At 50.1% G+C, this 19443-nt stretch overlaps 1 protein-coding gene across 1 annotated transcript in view; it reads left to right on the top strand.

Moving 5' to 3' along the window:
- The window catches only part of BAZ1A (bromodomain adjacent to zinc finger domain 1A), a 152307-nt gene that overhangs the window by 95387 nt on the left and 37477 nt on the right, over positions 1 to 19443 (top strand). Inside the window, exons 19-21 of the mRNA XM_077262762.1 lie at positions 14813 to 14973; positions 18131 to 18270; positions 18513 to 18661. Coding sequence (XP_077118877.1) covers positions 14813 to 14973; positions 18131 to 18270; positions 18513 to 18661 — 450 coding nt within the window. The remainder of the gene's footprint in view (positions 1 to 14812; positions 14974 to 18130; positions 18271 to 18512; positions 18662 to 19443) is intronic.

The raw sequence follows: 19443 nt of genomic DNA, 5'->3' as shown, positions 1-19443 counted from the left end.
GTAGTAAATGGGCAGAAAATCCTGCTGTGGATCCTCCGGTGTCCCGTTTAGCCTCTAACACGTTGCTATCTCTCCCTAATGGATCGGCGATTAAAGATCCTACGGATCATCTTATAGAGAGCTTGGCTCGTTCGGTTTTTGAGGCTTCAAGTTCGGCTCTTTTTCCTTCTTTTGCGGCAACTTGGGTTGCCAAGGCTATGATGTCTTGGTCAGAGTCTTTAACAAAGGCTCTTCAAGAAGGGGATTTGTCAGCGGAATTGGCGGAAATGTCATCTCGGATAGCACTTGCTGGTAGTTATCTGATGAATGCATCCTTAGATGCTGCAGATTGTGCCTCTTCGGCTGCTGCTAACGCTGTTGCTATTAGAAGGGCTCTCTGGTTAAGAACATGGCAGGCTGACTCTACCTCTAAAAAGTCGCTTACAACCCTACCGTATCAGGGAGGTCGCTTCTTCGGAGAAAAGCTGGATCAGCTGATTTCAGACTACACTGGAGGGAAGAGTAAGTTTCTTCCTCAGCAGAGGATTAGACAGCCTTTTCGCCACCAATTTCTGGCCCGTTTCAGACCCTTTCGGAATGCTAGATGGGCCCCAACATCGGGCTCTGCTGCGCAGGGTCGACCCAATCAGGACCGAGACGTTCGGTTCTCTTATACGGCCAACCAGGGAGGAAGAATGCGTTCCCAGTAAACTAGATCCAGAGTATCTAGGACTCAAAGGTTTTCGGCCAAGTGACTGGAGGCCTCCTCGGAGTGCCTCCAACAGAGTAGGCGGACGTCTACTTTTGTTTCACCAAGTCTGGCTTCAAGTGGTCCACGACCGGTGGGTGGGAGAGCTCATGTCTTCAGGTTACAAGATAGAGCTTGTCCGTCTGCCTCCTCCCCGGTTCTTCCCATCCAGTCTTCCCAGGTCCCTCCGACAAGACCTGTACAATTTCATAGAGTCCCTTCGTCTCAGCGGAGTCATTTCTCCTGTTCCAAGGGAGGAAAGGTTTCAGGGCTTTTATTCCAATCTTTTTGTAGTTCCCAAAAAGGACGGAGCAGTAAGGCCTATCCTAGATCTAAAGCTCTTAAACAGGTTTGTCCGCGTTCGTCACTTTTGGATGGAATCGCTCCGGTCAGTCATCGCCTCACTGGAAAAGGGAGAGATCTTGGCCTCAATAGACATTCAGGATGCCTACCTACATATTCCCATTTTTCCTCCTCATCAAAGATTTCTCCGGTTTGCCTTGAACAATCTGCACTTCCAGTTCCCGGCTTTACCCTTCGGGCTAGCCTCCGCTCCCAGGGTGTTCACAAAGGTCATGTCGACGGTGGTATCCATTCTACACTCCCGAGGCATAGTTGTCTTGCCATACTTAGACGATCTTCTGATCAAAGGGCCGACTTTTAAATCCTGCAGGGAAAATGTCGGCATCACTCTAGACACCCTTTCTCGTCTAGGTTGGCTAGTAAATTTAAGGAAGTCATACCTTCAACCATCTCGGAGGATCTCATTTCTAGGAATGATCTTCAACACCTCTCAAGCCCTATCAATTCCTCCCCAGGACAAGGTCCTAGCCCTTCGGCGGGAAGTGAGGATTCTTCAGCAACCATACTCTCATTCGATCCGGTCCTGCAAGAGGGTGTTAGGAAAGATGGTTGCAACTATAGAGGCAGTACCATTTGCACAGCTCCATCTTCGACCTCTCCAACAGGCAATCCTAGCAGTGTGGAACAGAAATCCACTCTCCCTCAACCGCCGTTTTCGGTTGTCTCTCCAGGTCAGGCAGAGCCTCTCTTGGTGGTTGAACAGCTCATCCCTACTCAGGGGGAAGCCCTTTCCCCCAACTAACTGGCTAGTGGTTACAACAGATGCCAGTCGCCTGGGTTGGGGAGCAGTGTTCTTTCTCCACACAGCTCAAGGGCGCTGGTCTCCTCGGTTATCAGATCTCCCCATCAATCTCTTAGAGATTCGGGCAGTTCGGCCAGCCTTGCAACATTTCCACCATCTTCTGGCGGGTCGCCCTGTCCGAATTCAATTGGACAATGCCACAGCTGTGGCCTACATAAATCACCAGGGGGGCACCCGCAGCAAGGCAGCCATGCAGGAAGTAAGACAAATTCTGTTCTGGGCAGAGAGAAATCACACTGTGATTTTGGCAGTCCACATTCCGGGCGAAGAAAACTGGGTGGCAGATTTCCTAAGCCGTCAGGGTCTAGCATCCGGGGAATGGTCTCTCCATCCCGAGGTATTTCTGCAGATATGCCATCTTTGGGGGACTCCGGACGTGGATCTAATGGCGTCCAAGGGCAATGCCAAGGTACCCAGATTTGTCTCTCGGTACCGGGATCCACAGGCTATAGCCGTGGATGCGCTAGTACTGTCTTGGAACCAATTTCATCTCCCTTATCTGGTCCCTCCTCTGGCTCTGCTCCCGAGGGTAATCAAGAAAATCAAATCAGAGAGAGTACCTGCTATTCTGATCACCCCGGATTGGCCACGACTGACCTGGTATACAGATCTAGTACAGCTTCTCGCCGGAGTTAATAATAATAATAATAATAATCTTTATTTTTATATAGCGCTAACATATTCCGCAGCGCTTTACAGTTTTGCACACATCATCGCTGTCCCCGATGGGGCTCACAATCTAAATTCCCTATCAGTATGTCTTTGGAATGTGGGAGGAAACCGGAGTGCCCGGAGGAAACCCACGCAAACACGGAGAGAACATACAAACTCTTTGCAGATGTTGTCCAAGGTGGGATTAGAACCCAGGACTCCAGCGCTGCAAGGCTGCTGTGCTAACCACTGCGCCACCGGAGTTCCATGGCAGCTCCCCGATCGTCCAGACCTTCTATCTCAGGGGCCGATTTACCACCAGAACTCAGGGGTCCTATGTTTGACGGCCTGGCCGTTGAGTCTTGGGTTTTAACTCAGGCAGGGTTCTTCCAAGAGGTGGCAAATACCATGATCAGTGCACGTAAAACTGTTTCAGCCAGAATCTACCATCACACTTGGAAAGTTTTCCTTTCTTGGTGTAGAGAGCGCGAGCTGCCTCCTCTGCGTTTTTCCGTCCCAAACATTCTGGCCTTTCCTCAAGCAGGCCTGGATTCAGGGCTTGCACCAAGTACTCTTAAGAGGCAGATTTCGGCCTTATCGGTCCTTTTTCAGCGCAGGATTGCTACTAACCGTCAGGTCAAGACTTTTTTTCAGGGAGTCTCTCATAAGGTCCCTCCTTATAAGACTCCTTTGGAAGCTTGGGACCTTAATTTGGTCTTCAGGGCATTGCAGGAAGCCCCTTTTGAGCCTCTTCAAGATATTTCCTTAACATTCCTTTCTTGGATGGTCGTATTTTTAGTGGCCATAACTTCCATAAGGCGGGTATCAGAGCTGGCAGCCCTCTCCTGTCGTACCCCCTTTCTACGTTTTCATCAGGACAAGGTAGTGCTCAGACCAGCACCCTCTTTTTTGCCAAAGGTTGTTTCCTCTTTCCACATTAATGAGGATATAGTTCTTCCTTCTTTTTGCCCGGCGCCCACGCACCGTGTAGAAAAAGCTCTCCATATGTTGGAACTGGTGAGAGCGCAGAGAAGTTACATTTCCCGAACTGCTCCTTTTCGCCAGACGGATGCTCTGTTTGTCCTTCCGGAAGGCTGCAGGAAGGGTTGTGCGGCCTCGAAATCCACCCTGGCCAGGTGGATACGGGCAACTATTCAGGAGGCCTATCGCGCCAAGGGCGTGATGGTTCCGGCTGGAATCAAGGCTCATTCCACTAGAGCAGTGGGGGCTTCCTGGGCGATTCGGCACCAGGCCTCAGCAGAACAGGTTTGCAAGGCTGCGACCTGGTCTAGTCTGCATGCCTTTGTCAAACATTATCTCCACTCTCAGATCTCTGCAGATGCAAGTCTGGGTAGAAGGATTCTTCAAGCGGCGGTGGCACACTTTTATAGAAAACAGTTATCTGGATAAATTATTACTGGTGAGTTAATTTCCCACCCAGGGACTGCTTTAGGACATCCCACAGTCCTGTGTCCCCCAATGAGGCGAAGGAGAAATAGGGATTTCTCCTACGTATCATTGGGGGACACAGGACGAATGGGTGTTATGCTGCTGCCACCAGGAGGACACTAAGTTAAACACACACAAAAGATTAACTCCTCCCCTGCAGTATACACCCACAGGCTGGACAATCCAGAGCCAGTTCTTACTTAGTGTCTCAGGAGGCACTTGGGTCCTCAGGACCCCACCAATTTTTTGTTTTTGATTTAATGGAAAGAAGGGAGCGACAGGCAAATTTTTTAGCTCTGATCTCTCCCGCACCAACAACGGGCAAGTACACGGAGCGTTCCTCCTGTATCCTTTCCCGCAACGATGGATGCCAGCCCTGGCTCACCTTTCAGTGTGGCGACGGTTCCCTAGCGTCCCGATCTCCTACCATCCTTCTCAGGCGACCATGGGGACTAATCATCCACCTAAGTCTCCTGGAGCCAGGGCACAGCCGGACAAATTGACAGGGCGTCCGCGCAGCCGCCCACTGCACCACCACTGATATAGTGGCTGATACATGGCGGCAGTAGCTCTCCACCCTCTCCCTATCATGGTGAAGGTGGATGGAGCATCGGTCCCATCGCACAAGGTAAGTGCGGGGACCGACCAGCTGGCAGCAGGGGGCCCCCCCTTACTTTCTTCTAAATGCGGCCCTGCAGCCGCGGGACAATGTGCGGTTCTGCAGCCGCGGGGCAGCGTGCGGCTCTGCAGCCGCGGGGCAACGTGCGGTTCTGCAGCCGCGGGGCAGCGGGTGGCTCTGCAGCCGCGGGACAGCGTGCGGCTCTATAGCCGCTGGGCAGCGTTTATTTCTGAGAGGGCTCGGCGGCTCCCAGGCCTGGGTCGGACTACAGCGCCCGCCTACAAGCACGCCGCCGCCCGCCCACGACACGCCCCCTCCCTGGGCGCTTCTCGCTCCCGAGAAGCGCCCTTTTCACTTCTCGGCGGCCATATTGGACCAGGAAGTGCGCTGGCGGCTCTGCAGCACCGCAGCGCTCAGGACAGGAGGAAAGCTTCAGGATCTCCCTGCCAAGCCACCGCGGATCCTAGGTGAGACGCACCCAATAGGATTGCCTCTCCCCCCTGCCAGTACGCTCACTCCACAGCAAATATGTCACAGTCTAGGCAAAAACGGACTGGAAAGACCCACTCTGTTATTTTTGCTGTGTGCACCTCCTGCAAGATTTCTCTGCCCCGAGGTCACACCACCCCGCTGTGCTCTGCCTGTGAAATGCCCGCGGCACAGGATAATCCGGCCTCTGACCCGGAATGTACTGAGCCTAGTACCCCCGCATGGGCGTCCTCCCTTGCTCGATCTGTGGCATCCTTGGAAAGGACGATACAGTCCCTCCGTGAGCCGTCCCTTACCCAGGGTACTTCCAGGGATGATGTAACGCGGTCTAAGAACCCCTCACGGCCCAGAGGTCGTTCCGTTTCCAGAAGCCCTCACTCATATAGAAAGAAGTCCAGGGTAACATCTCCGGTCCGTGATCAGCCTTCTGGTTCAGAGAGCGAAGTCTCTCGTCACTCATCCCCAGATCATAGCAGGGAATCTTTTCTGGACGACGCTTCCAGCGTGTCCTGTTCCCCAGAGTACCGTCATGACCAAGAGACCCTTGATTCTCTCATAGACTCTGTAAGTCAGACTCTACAGTTAGAGGAGGAAGCCCCGTCTAAGGCGGCTCATCCCGTGTCATTTGGGCGGACTACAAAGGCTCATAGGTTTTTTCCCACGCATCCTCAATTCAAGGACATTGTCGATCTCCATAGAGTCCGTCCGGATAAACGCTTCTCAGGTCAGAAGGCTATGCAACTGAAGTATCCGTTTGCTCAGGACCTTGCTAAGGAGTGGTCTCAGTCACCCTCCGTGGACCCGCCAGTATCGCGGCTAGCCACAAAGGCGGTTCTATCTTCCTCCGAGGGCGCGTCCATCAAGCATCCCACGGATAGACAAATTGATCAGATGGCTCGCTCGGCTTTTGAAGCTTCCTCGGCTTCTCTCTTTCCTTCTTTTGCCGCCACATGGGTTGCAAAAGCCATGACCCATTGGGCCGAGTCTCTAGCCTCTACTGCACTTCATGCCGACTTACCCCCTGAGGTTTCTCACCTGGCCACTCAGATTGCCAGAGCGGGGGACTTTGTAGTTTCCGCATCCTTAGACGCGGCCAACTGTGCCTCACAGGCAGCGGCCAATGCTGTCACGGTCCGCAGATCCCTTTGGCTCAGGGACTGGAAAGCGGACTCAGGATCCAAAAAATCTCTCACGTCCCTTCCATACCAGGGTGAACGTCTGTTTGGGGACAAACTAGATAAAATGATCGCAGACTCCACAGGGGGAAAGAGCAAATTCCTTCCCCAGCAACGGACCTTTCGTCCCTTTCGCAACCAACAGGGCCGAGGCCGATATTTCCGTTTCGGTTCCAACTGGTCCAATCCTTCCTCCGCGCCACCTGGCGTCGGGAGAGGTCAGCGCAAGGACAGAACCTCCCAGCCATCTTACAAACCTTCTCCCTCTTGGAGAGGCAGACCCAGACAACAGGGGTCCAGGGGGTCCAGATCTAACAGGTCTCCTCCTCAATGACTCTTGGCAGACGCCAAAGGACACCGACAGAGTTGGCGGCCGCCTACTCTTCTTTCGGGACGCGTGGCTCTCGGTAGTTCCCGACCGATGGGTCCGCGATCTGGTATCCGTCGGTTACAAGATAGAGTTTGTCTCTCTTCCCCCATCTCGTTTCTTTCAGTCCCCTCCTCCCAGAGCAAGGGTCCGTCAGTATTTCCAGGCCATAAAATCGCTATGGGACGACGGGGTCATTATCCCGGTACCTCAGGACGAAAGGTACCAAGGTTTTTATTCCAATCTTTTCATTGTACCAAAGAAGGACGGCTCCGTACGTCCGATATTGGACCTCAAACTCCTCAACAGGTACGTCCGTGTGCGTCAATTCCGAATGGAGTCCCTCCGCTCGGTAATTGCCTCTCTGGAAGAGGGCGAGTTTCTTGCATCCCTAGATGTTCAAGACGCTTACCTGCACATTCCCATTCTGCCGTCTCATCAGCGCTTTCTCCGCTTCGCGGTCCAGGGCCACCATTTTCAGTTTGTCGCCCTACCGTTCGGGCTGGCCACCGCTCCTCGGGTGTTCACCAAGGTCATGGCGGCTGCCGTGGCCATTCTCCATGCTCGAGGCATAGTGGTGTTGCCCTACCTGGACGACATTCTTATAAAGGGTCCCTCTTTCCGGTCCTGTTCAGAGGCGGTAGATGTCACTATAAATACTCTTTCACGCCTGGGCTGGAAACTCAATTTCAAAAAATCTTCCCCAGTCCCGGCCCAAACCATACCCTACCTGGGCATGATCTTAGACTCCTCTCAGGGTCTAGTACTCTTGCCTCCGGAAAAGGTATCTACTCTACAGAGAGAAGTCCGGAAGCTTGCTCAACCTCGCTCTCACTCCCTACGCTTCTCCATGAGGGTACTCGGCAGGATGGTGGCGGCAATGGAGGCAGTGCCCTTTGCGGTTTTTCACCTCCGGCCCTTACAACACGCCATTCTGGCAGTATGGGACAGGAATCCCGCCTCGCTCGACCGCCGTCTCCTTCTCTCTCGCCAAATCAGACAATCCCTCAGGTGGTGGACCGAGAGGTCCTCCCTGACTCGGGGGAAGTCTTTCCTTCCGGTGCACTGGCTGGTTGTCACAACGGACGCCAGTCTCTTCGGCTGGGGTGCAGTGTTCCAGCGCCACTCGACCCAGGGTCGCTGGTCGCCGCAGGAGTCCCAGCTACCCATCAATATTTTAGAGATTCGGGCAATCAGACTAGCCCTCCATCATTTTCAGCAGTTCCTCTCCGGACGTGCGGTGAGAGTCCAGTCCGACAACGCTACTGCAGTAGCCTACGTCAACCGCCAAGGGGGCACTCGCAGCAGGGCGGCCATGGTCGAGGTGACGCTAATTCTCCGTTGGGCCGAGGCACATCATTCCATTCTCTCAGCAGTTTTCATACCAGGCGTGGAAAACTGGGAAGCGGACTTTCTAAGTCGCCACAGCCTCGATCCCGGAGAGTGGTCTCTTCATCCCGCAGTCTTTCACCAGATCTGCTCTCGTTGGGGGACCCCGGACGTGGATCTAATGGCATCCCGCCTCAATTGTCAGGTTCCCGTCTTCATGGCCAGGTCTCACGACCCCTCAGCCTTCGGAGCCGACGCTCTCGTCCTCTCATGGCAGGGCTTCAGTCTCCCATACATCTTTCCCCCAATTCCCCTTCTGGGGAAGGTTATCAGGAAGATCAGGGCAGAACGGATTCCAGTAATCCTCATCGCTCCGGATTGGCCACGCAGGACATGGTATGCCGAGATGGTTCAACTGGTCTCAGACGTACCTTGGAGGCTGCCGAATCGCGCAGACCTCCTGTCTCAAGGGCCCATTTACCACCCGAACTCAGAGGCCCTGTGTTTAACGGCGTGGCCGTTGAGTCCTGGGTTCTGAGGCAGAAGGGGTTGTCTCAGACGGTGATATCTACCATGCTCCGTGCACGCAAGTCTTCTTCTATGCGCATCTACCACCGCGCTTGGAAGGCATACTTCGCCTGGTGCAGGGATCGGAGGCGTTCCCCCCTCCGTTTTTCTATTCCTCACATTTTGGAATTCCTCCAATCAGGCGTAGACTTGGGTCTTGCACTCAGCTCTCTTAAGGGCCAAATTTCTGCTCTCTCGGTCCTTTTTCAGAGAAGGATCGCAAACAGATTGCAGGTCAGGACCTTTATCCAGGGGGTTTCTCATATGGTTCCGCCTTACAAGATGCCTTTGGAACCATGGGACCTGAACCTAGTTCTCTGTGCTCTTCAAGAGCCACCTTTTGAGCCCTTGCACGAGGTGTCTTTACTGTTCTTGTCTTGGAAGATTGTCTTCCTCGTGGCTGTCACGTCTATTCGACGTGTCTCTGAGCTGGCAGCTCTGTCGTGCCGACCTCCTTTCCTCGTGTTCCACCAGGATAAGGTAGTTCTGCGGACATGTCCGACTTTTCTTCCGAAGGTCGTTTCCTCCTTCCATCTTAATGAGGAAATTGTTCTTCCCTCACTGTGCCCTGCGCCTTCCCACCCCACGGAAAGGGCGCTCCACACTCTGGACTTAGTGAGGGGTCTCAGACGTTATGTCTCCAGGACTGCGTCTTTCCGTAGATCAGATGCCTTGTTTGTTCTTCCGGAGGGGCCACGGAAGGGTCTACCCGCTTCCAAGGCCTCCATTGCCAAGTGGATTCGTTCCGCCATCCAAGAGTCCTACCGTGTCAAGGGTCACGCTGCACCTCCGGGGATCAAGGCTCATTCTACCCGGTCAGTCGGCGCGTCCTGGGCCATCCGGCACCAGGCATCGGCAGCACAAGTCTGCAAGGCTGCTACATGGTCCAGTCTACATACGTTCACGAAACACTACCATGTGCATTTTCAGGCTTCGGCAGACGCTTCCGTCGGTAGGCGAATCCTACAAGCGGCTGTGTCTCATCTGTAGTTGTAGGCTCGCACAGCATTTATAACTTCTGGTGACCCACCCAGGGACTGCTTTGGGACGTCCCATTCGTCCTGTGTCCCCCAATGATACGTAGGAGAAAAGGAGATTTTTGTGTACTCACCGTAAAATCTTTTTCTCCGAGTCATCATTGGGGGACACAGCACCCTCCCTGTTAGCCTAGTTGGCTCAATTGTTCCTTTCAGTCTGTGTTTTGACTATGATATGTTTTCTGTTTGATAACTGGTTTACTCCTACTGCTTTGTTACCGAACTGGCTCTGGATTGTCCAGCCTGTGGGTGTATACTGCAGGGGAGGAGTTAATCTTTTGTGTGTGTTTAACTTAGTGTCCTCCTGGTGGCAGCAGCATAACACCCATTCGTCCTGTGTCCCCCAATGATGACTCGGAGAAAAAGATTTTACGGTGAGTACACAAAAATCTCCTTTTTTGTGTTACTCACCGTAAAATCCTTTTCTTCGAGACGCTCATTGGGGGACACAGCTGCCTCCCTGGTAGCCTTATGGCTGCTTTGGTTATCTCTGATTCTATTTAGTCAGTAGGACCTTTTCTAGACATAAGTTTTCTGTATTTATGCTGTTACATTATTTCTGTGTTTTGTTCTCCTACTGCTTTTGCACCAAACTGGATTCTTCGGTAGCCAGTGTCAGGGTGTATACGACGGAGGAGCTAACTTTTTTTCACGTTTACTTAGTGTCAGCCTCCTGGCGGCAGAAGCATACACCCACAATCCTGTGTCCCCCAATGAGCGTCTCGGAGAAAAGGATTTTACGGTGAGTAACACAAAAATCCCTATTTCCTTCCTGAGGAGAAAAGAGCAATTCTCCGCAGGGAAGTTCGCTTGCTTCAGAGTCCTCGGCTTCCATCCTTCCGATCGGCCATGAAGGTCCTGGGGAAGATGGTGGCAATGTCGGAGGTGATCCCCTTCACTCAATTCCACTTAAGACCACTTCAGCAAGCAATTCTTTGGCGGTGGGACAAGTCTGTCTTTTCTCTGGATCGCCTGATTCAGCTCTCGTCCCGGGTCAATCGGTCCCTCAATTGGTGGATGTCACCACTCATCTTCCACGGTCGGTCCTTCCTTCCCATTCGCTGGTGGTGATGACGGACGTCAGCCTTCTCGGCTGGGGGGGCGGTGTTTCGTCACTTGATTGTCCAGGGACGTTGGTCAGCACAGGAATCCACTCTGCCGATCAACGTCCTCGAGATTCGGGCCATTTTTCTGTTCCCCCTTCACTGGGAAAAACTTCTCAGGGGTCTGCCAATCTAAATTTAGACGGACAATGCCACGGCAGTGGCAAATGTCAACCACCAGGGAGGGACTCTGAGTTCCTTGACGTTGGCCGGGGTGTCCCAGATCCTCCTTTGGGTGGAGGGGAATGGTCCCTGCATCAGGAGGTCTTTCATCAAATTTGCCTTAGACGGGGGACTCCGGATGTGGACCTCATGGCGTGGCGACTGAACAGGAAAGTCCCTCGGTTCGTCTCCAGGTCCCGCTATCCTCTCGCAGTGGACGCCGATGCACTGGCCATTCCTTGGTCGCAGTTCGTGCTTCCCTATCTGTTCCCTCCCCTTCTTCCCAAGCTGCTAAAGATGATCACGGTGGAGGGGGTGCATGTCATTCTGATCTCACCGGATTGGCCCAGAAGGTCTTGGTTCGCAGAGATGGTCAATCTTCTTGCAGACGCTTCCTGACGGCTTCCAGACAGATTCGATCTGTTGTCTCAGGGTCTGATCTGCCACCTGAATTCTCGGTCGCTCAGTTTGACGGCGTGGCTGTTGAGACTGCGGTTCTGAAAGCATCTGGTTTTTCAAATCTGGTGATTCACACCATGATCCTGGCTAGGAAGCCGTCGTCTTCCAGGATCTACTATCGAACCTGGAGGGCCTATTTCCATTGGTGGAGGCCAATCACGCCCCACCTATGTCCTTTTCTCTCCCTTCTATTTTGGCGTTTCTCCAGGCAGGACTGGACTCTGGTCTTGCCCTTAGTTCTCTAAAGGGTCAAGTATCAGCGCTTTCCATTCTTTTCCAGAAGACGTTATCAGCCCGACCACAGGTCAAGACCTTCCTTCAGGGAGTAGTGCATGCAGCTCCTCCGTTCCGGGCTCCCGTGGATCCATGGGATCTCATTCTGGTCCTGGAGACCCTGAAGGGTTCTCCCTTTGAGCCTCTCAGAGAGGTTCCCCTGTCACTTCTGTCCTGGAAGGTGGTCTTCCTTGTGGCCATCACCTACATCTGGCATGTCTCAGAATTAGCGACCCTTTCTTGTTGCCCTCTTTTCTTTGTTATTCACCAGGTTAAGGTGGTCTTGTGGTGTCCGCCTTCCACCTAAACGAGGACATTGTTCTACCTTCCTTTTGTCCTGCTCCGACTAATCCTCTGGAGTGTTCATTGAACAAGCTAGACCTGGTCAGGGCGGTAAGGGTCTATCTGGCTAGAATGGCCTCTTTTCAGAAGACGGACTCTGTTTTCATCATTCCAGATGGTATGCGTAGAGGCCTCCAAGGCGACTATTGTTCACTGGATCAGAACGGCAATTTTGGAGGCTTACCAGGTTGAGAACAGAGTGCCCCCTTCTGGGGTTAAGGCTCACTCTACCCGGGCAGTTGGCGCCTCCTGGGTGGTGCACCACAGGGCTTCCGCACTACAGCTTTGCATTGCGGCAGCCTGGTCTTCCGTCCACACGTTCGGCAAATTTTACAGGATTCATACCTACGCTTCGGCGGATGCCAGGCTGGGCAGAAGGATTTTGCAGGCGGCAGTGGTGAGTTCTCTGACCTGATGGCAGTCTGTTTTATCCTCCCGAGGGACTGCTTTGGGACGTCCCATGGTTCCTGTGTCCCCCCAATGAAGCGATAGAGAAAACAGGATTTTTGGTTGCTTACCGTAAAATCTTTCTCAAAGCCTTCATTGGGGAACACAGCTCCCTCCCATGTTGATCTGTTCTTTTGTTTTTCTGTGTTCTATCATTACAGTTAATATATCTGTGGTTGTGTTTTTTCTACTATGTTGTTTTTTCTACTGCTTTCTCACTAACTGAATATCAGAATACAGAGTGTATACTGCAGAGGAGGAGCTAACTTTTTTTGTGCATAGTGTCTGCCTCCTAGTGGCAGCAGCATACATACATGGTTCCTGTGTCCCCCAATGAAGACTCCAAGAAGTGGATTTTACAGTAAGCAACCAAAAATCCTGTTTTTGTAAATTTCCTTGAAAAAATGAAAAATTACTGCAACTTTTTAAAAACTCCTTAAATGCTAACAAAATAAAAGAACATTTTACAAATGGTGCTTATGTAAAGCAGACGTGAGGGAAATGTTTATTATTTTGCTGTGGTATGACTATCTGGATTAAAGGGATAATCATTCAAAGTTTGAAAATTGCTGTGTTTTTTTTAAATTTTTCTCAAATTTCTGATTTTTTTTTATGAATAAGCACAAAACATATTGACTTAAATTTACCATTATGATAAAGTGTATTTACCATTATGATAAAGTGTAATGCGTCCCGAAAAAACAATCTCAAAATCTCTGGGATTTGTTGAAGCGTTCCAGAGTTATTACTACATAAAGTGACACTGGTCAGATTTCAAAACTTTGGCTCTGTCACTAAAAGGTTAACTCCAGTTAGAATGGAGCAGCAGTGTGTATGTGCAGCATGCTCTGTCCCCATTCAGTCCTTGTAGTGCTGACAAGCCCTGCACTTAGCTTTTTTTTTTTTGGCAGTTTCATATATGGCCATCAAGCATCCAACCTGCCTCAGTATTGTAACAGGGATAAGATAAAGTCCCCCAATATATTGTTAGGGGGTGCTGGTCCCAGAGCTCGAACCCTCACCGGTCACTATTTTTAACACCTATAGTGTGTATAGGTGGTAACTTGCTTTACCTAGACAATACCTTTTACGTGGCCACTGTACAACAAGGGGGCAGCAGACTAAGCATGGGCTCTGTACTACTGCTGCATTTTTGCATATGAAAAGGGTTTATATACAAGATAAAAAATGACTGGTATGAAAGGGGACGGTCTGTGGTGGGTGGTCCACTCAAAGATAATGACCTGGATGTATAATACACAAACTACTGATCTGTTGGAAATCTGGTGAAATGGAAATGTTTGACAGGGTATTCCAGTCTAAAGCATTATTACTGATGTACTGGATAGGGCTAGATTCCTGGGCTCTGACAACGGTGTCCTCCACGAAATGTTATAATTGCTAGTGAAGGGACCTAGTTTTCCTAGGCAGCAAGCCTAATGGCTAAGAAAAGTTTGTGTAAAGCGGTGAACTCAGTCCCATAGACTGAATGGGGCACCACTGAACATGCCCATCCGCTGCTCCGTGCAGACGCCTAGTTATTAGCTGTGAGTAGTGATGAGCGAATATACTCATTACTCGAGATTTCCAGAGCATGCTCGGGTGTCCTCCGAGTATTTTTTAGTGCTCGGAGATTTAGTTTTTTTCGCCGCAGCTGAATGATTTACATCTCTTAGCCAGTTTGGTTACGTGTAGGGATTCCCTAGCAACCAGGCAACCCCCACATGTACTTATGCTGGCTATCAGATGTAAATCATTCAGCTACAGTGATGAAAACTAAATCTCCGAGCACTAAAAAATACTCGGAGGACACCCGAGCGTGCTCGGGAAATCACGAATATTTTCGCCCATCTATAGCGGTGAGCAAATGTGCTGGGATAAGGCGTTATCCGTGCATGATCTGGTGCTAAGAGTTCCTTCGGCATGCTCAAATAATGTCAGTCCCCACGGTTGCATGTCTTGTGGCTGTTCGACAGCTGCAATATATGCAGGGATTGCTTAACAAACTGTCAGTCAGTGCATGTGTTGCCAGTGTCCAACAGCCGCGAGACATGCATGCGCAGGGACTTGAAAATATTATTCGAGCTCTCTGAAGTCACTCTGTTAGCAACCAAGCATGCTCAGATATCACCTTATCCGAGCACATTCACTCATCACTATTAGCTACACTTTTGCACGAGGTAGAACATGAAGTGAAGGTCTCGTACTGATGGTGGAGGCTTTTCACTTGCTATTATTTTAATAGAACGAAATAAAGCACTAGATTTTATAATGCACCCAGAGAGCTGAGCCATTTTCAGTTTATGCTAATTTTCTAATATAAAGTGTATCCTTCATATACTGTACAGAATACTTCACTATATACAGTAGTTAACTGACGTATTCTCATAGTAGCATGCAGCTATAAGGTAGATTGCTTTAAGTATTTTTATTTTTTTATTTTTTTTGTAGACAATCCACCTGCAACAGATATTAAACCTGGCAGGGGGAGACTGGGGAAAGCACCAGATGCTGCACAGATCCCTGCAAAAAAGCAGCTAGAACACAGACTCTGTGAGCTCCTCCTAGACATCGAAGACCGGATTTACCAGGGCACACTTGGCTCTATTAAGGTATGCTTTAAAGGGAACCTGTCACCCCCAAAATCGAACATGAGCTAAGTCCACCAGCATCAGGGGCTTTTCTACAGCATTATGTAATGCTGTAGATAAGCCCCCGATGTATCCTGAAAGATGAGAAAAAGATTTTAGATTATTCTCACCTGGGGGGCGGTCCGGTCCGGTCCGATGGGCGTCGCGGTCCGGTTCAGGGCCTCCTATCTTCATAGAATGATGTCCTCTTCTTGTCTTCACGCTGCGGCTCCAGCGCAGGCGTACTTTGTCTGCCCTGTTGAGGGCAGAGCAAAGTACTGCAGTGTGCAGGTGCTGGGCCTCTCTGACCTTTCCCGGCGCAGCATGATTACAAGAAGGACGTCATTGTAAGAAGATGGAAGGCCCCGGACCGCGACTGCCATTGGACCAGGAACTCAGGTGAGAATAATCTAACCTCTTTTTCTCATCTTTCAGGATACATCGGGGCTTATCTACAGCATTACAGAATGCTGTAGATAAGCCCCGGATGCCGGTGGCCGCAGCTTATAGGCGAATTTTGGGGGTGACAGGTTCCCTTTAAGACAAATGCTGGGAAAACATTTAGCTTTCTTTATTACAAAAATTGACATATTTGTACACTGAAATGTCATCTCATATAAAGTATAGCGTCTGAAGTACCTCTATATACTAGAGTATAAGCAGAGACCCCTAATTTTGCCACAAAAAACTGGGAAAACTTAATGACTCGAGTATAAGCCTAGGGTGGAAAATGCAGCAGCTACCAGTAAATGTCAAAAATAAAAAGATACCAATAAAAGTAAAATTAATTGAGACATTAGTAGGTTAAGTGTTTTTGAATATCCATTGAATCAGGAGCCCCATATAATGCTCCATACAGTTCATGATGGGCCCCATAAGATGCTCCATACAAAATACGCCCCATATAATTCTCCATACAGTTCATGATGGGCCCCATAATATGCTCCATATTAAAATATGCCCCATATAATGCTGCACAAATGTTGATTATGGCCCCATAAGATGCTCCATAGACATTTGCCCCGTATAATGCTCCACAAATGCTGATTATGGCCCCATAAGATGCTCCATACAGACATTTGCCCCATATAATGCTACACAAATGCTGATTATGGCCCCATAAGATACTCCATAGACATTTGCCCCGTATAATGCTCCACAAATGCTGATTATGGCCCCATAAGATGCTCCATACAGATATTTGCCCCATATAATGCTGCACATGGCCCCATACAGATATTTGCCCCATATAATGCTGCACATGGCCCCATAGACATTTGTCCCATATAATGCTGCACATGGCCCCATACAGATATTTGCCCCATATAATGCTGCACATGGCCCCATACAGACATTTGCCCCATGTAATGCTGCACATGGCCCCATAGACATTTGTCCCATATAATGCTGCACATGGCCCCATACAGATATTTGCCCCATATAATGCTGCACATGGCCCCATACAGATATTTGCCCCATATAATGCTGCACATGACCCCATAAGGCTTCTTTCACACTAGCGTCGGGCTCGGTCCGTCGCAGTGCGTCGGGCCAAGGTCCCCGACGCTAGCGTTGTCTCCGCCGCACAACGGGGGCAGCGGATGCATTTTTCCAGCGCATCCGGTGCCCCATTGTGAGCTGCGGGGAAGTGCGTGGAGGTGGGGGCGGAGTTCCGGCCGCGCATGCACGGTCGGAAAAAGCGGACCGTCGGGAGTAAAAAAAAACGTTACATGTAACGCTTTTTGCTCCCGACGGTCCGCCACAACACGGCGCAACCGTCGTACGACGGTTGCGACGTGTGTCAATGCGTCGCTAATGTTAGTCAATGCAGAAAAAACGCATCCTGCAAGCACTTTTGCAGGATGCGTTTTTTCGGCAAAACGACGCATTTGCGACGTATTGCAGTTAACGCTAGTGTGAAAGTAGCCTAGGATGCTCCATACAGACATTTGCCCCATTTTCTGTTGCTGCTATTAAAAAAAAAAAAAAATCACATACTCCTCTCTCAGGCCCCCGGCACTTGCTGTACTCACCTTTCCCGTTCCACCGATGGGCGCCGCTGTGTCTTCCCCGTCCTCTGCACTGACTGTTAAGGCAGAGGGCGGCGCGCACTAATCGCTTCATCGCGCCCTCTGACCTGAACGTCACTGCAGAAAACACAGCGGCGCCGACGGTGGAACGGGGGACAGGTGAATATCGCGCACTACATTATATGAATATGCGGCTCCACCCCTATGGGAGTGGAGTCAGGTCCTTATTCATTACTGTAATGAGCGGTACCATGTGACCGCTCACTACAGGAAGAAGCTGCCGGCGCCCGGGAACCAGGGATGTGCAGGGACCGCGCCAGGAGCAGGTGAACATTATTACACAGCTCCACTCCCCCTCCCCTGCCGACCCCTGGGAATGACTCAAGTATGAGCCGAGAGGGGCAATTTCAGCCTAAAAAAATGGGCTGAAATTCTCGGCTTATACTCTAGTATATACGGTAGGTACTGCTCCATCCAAACTCCAGGTAATTGTGAGTTTGTTTCGTTAGCAGAACTCGTAGGTAGGTACAACATCATGTGTATATGGAAAAGCCAATCCAGTTTTCTAAGTCGCTCCATTGGCAGAAAATCCTAAGTGTAGAATTTTTGTATTTAAAAAAAAAAAAAAAAAAAATGGTGCCCTAAACGTGGTGAATAGTGATGAGCGAGTGTACTCGTTGCTCAGGTTTTCCCGAGCAAGCTCGGGTGGTCTCCAAGAATTTGTAACTGCTCGGAGATTTAGTTTTTGTTGACGCAGCTGCATGATTTACGGCTGCTAGCCAGCCTGAGTACATGTGGGGGTTGCCTCTTTGCTAAGGAATCCCCACATGTATTCAAGCTGTGTAGTAGCTGTAAATCATTGAGCTGCAGCAATGAAAACTAAATCTCCAAGCAGTTACAAATGCTTTGAGGTCACCCAAGCATGCCCAGGAAAACCAGAGCAACGAGTATACTCTCTCATCACTAGTGGTGAAGGCATCAAACTTCTCTTCTTGCCATAAAAGATACTACTAGTCAATTCAGCAAGTTTTGAGCTGGCCAGTTTCTTCTGGTGTTTCAGTAACATCCATCTGGTTTTTTTTTTCCCCTCGCCTCACCTCTTCATCCAGGTACCTGACAGGCAGATATGGAGGTCGGCTCTTGAGAACTGCTTGTATGACTTCTTGAATAATGAAACAAAAGAAAATGGGGACATGAAACTGGAAGACATGGAAATTGAAAATGACATGAATCAAAACAACAAAGACAGGTTTGGAAACTTCTAGGGAAATTAAACGCTAGCATCTAGGGATGCTGCTCTGGTGATAAGCTGACAGCTAGGATTAAGCTGTAGTGGTGATGGACACTCGTTGCACCAAGTAATCAAGAACAAGAGCGCCTCTTGGCAGTGACTCGGCTTTGGCTAAGAAGCAGGCAGGAGCATTGGCCTCATGCATGAGTGTGCACACAGCGGTGTATGGGTGCAATAGTAAGTCTAATGTTTTCCTGCAGGCTCCAAACTTTGAAAACCGAAAGCCAAAGTGGCACATCCTCTAGTACCAGCACTCCTCACCGATCAATGAATTCTGTACATTATCTGGCGCAAGCATTACTGCAGATAGAGCAAGGAGTGGAACGCAGATACCTAAAGGCTCCCCTGGGTAAGCTGGCAGAGACTGTTATTGTGTCTAGTGAAGTATCTTCTTTTATAGGGCAAAGTCTAATCATTAACTTTCAAGGAGAAGAAAAGAAATGCCAGCACTCACCCAATCTGAAGGTAAATCAGTCCATTTTTATTCTCATTCGATCTTGGACTATCACATAAAGTGCAGTAGTGCTGTCAATGCAGGTGCAGGGATTTTACCAGAAAAAAATAGACATGACAGACAACAACAGTTTCGTGCTTCACTTGCACTTCTACAGGTCCGTGTTCATGCAAGTGAAGCACAAAGCGGTCGTTGTCTATCATGTCTTTTTTTTTTTCTTGTAAAATACCTGCACCTGCATTGAAAGCACTACCGCACTTTGTGATAGTCCATGATGGAATGAGAATAAATGGGGACTGATTTACTTTCAGATCAGGTGAGTGCTGGCATTTTATCGCTTCATTGGGGACATAGGTAACCATGGGTGTATGCTGCTGTCGCTAGGAGGCTGACACTAAGCAAAAAGGGAAAATAGCTGCTCTGTCGCAGTACACACCCACCGACAGGCACCAAGTACCTCAGTTTAAAGGGACTCTGTCACCTGAATTTGGAGGGAACAATTTTCAGCCATAGGGGAGGGGCTTTCGGGTGTTTGATTCACCCTTTCCTTACCCGCTGGCTGCATGCTGGCTTCAATATTGGATTGAAGTTCATTCTCTGTCCTCCATAGTACACGCCTGCGTAAGGCAAGATTGCCTTGTGCAGGCATGTACTACGGAGGACAGAGAATGAACTTC

The sequence above is a fragment of the Ranitomeya variabilis genome, chromosome 1 (assembly GCF_051348905.1).
Source record: "Ranitomeya variabilis isolate aRanVar5 chromosome 1, aRanVar5.hap1, whole genome shotgun sequence".
Classification (NCBI taxonomy): domain Eukaryota; kingdom Metazoa; phylum Chordata; class Amphibia; order Anura; family Dendrobatidae; genus Ranitomeya; species Ranitomeya variabilis.
The sequence above is the reverse complement of the archived record's forward strand: the minus strand, read 5'-3'. Positions and strand labels throughout refer to the sequence as shown.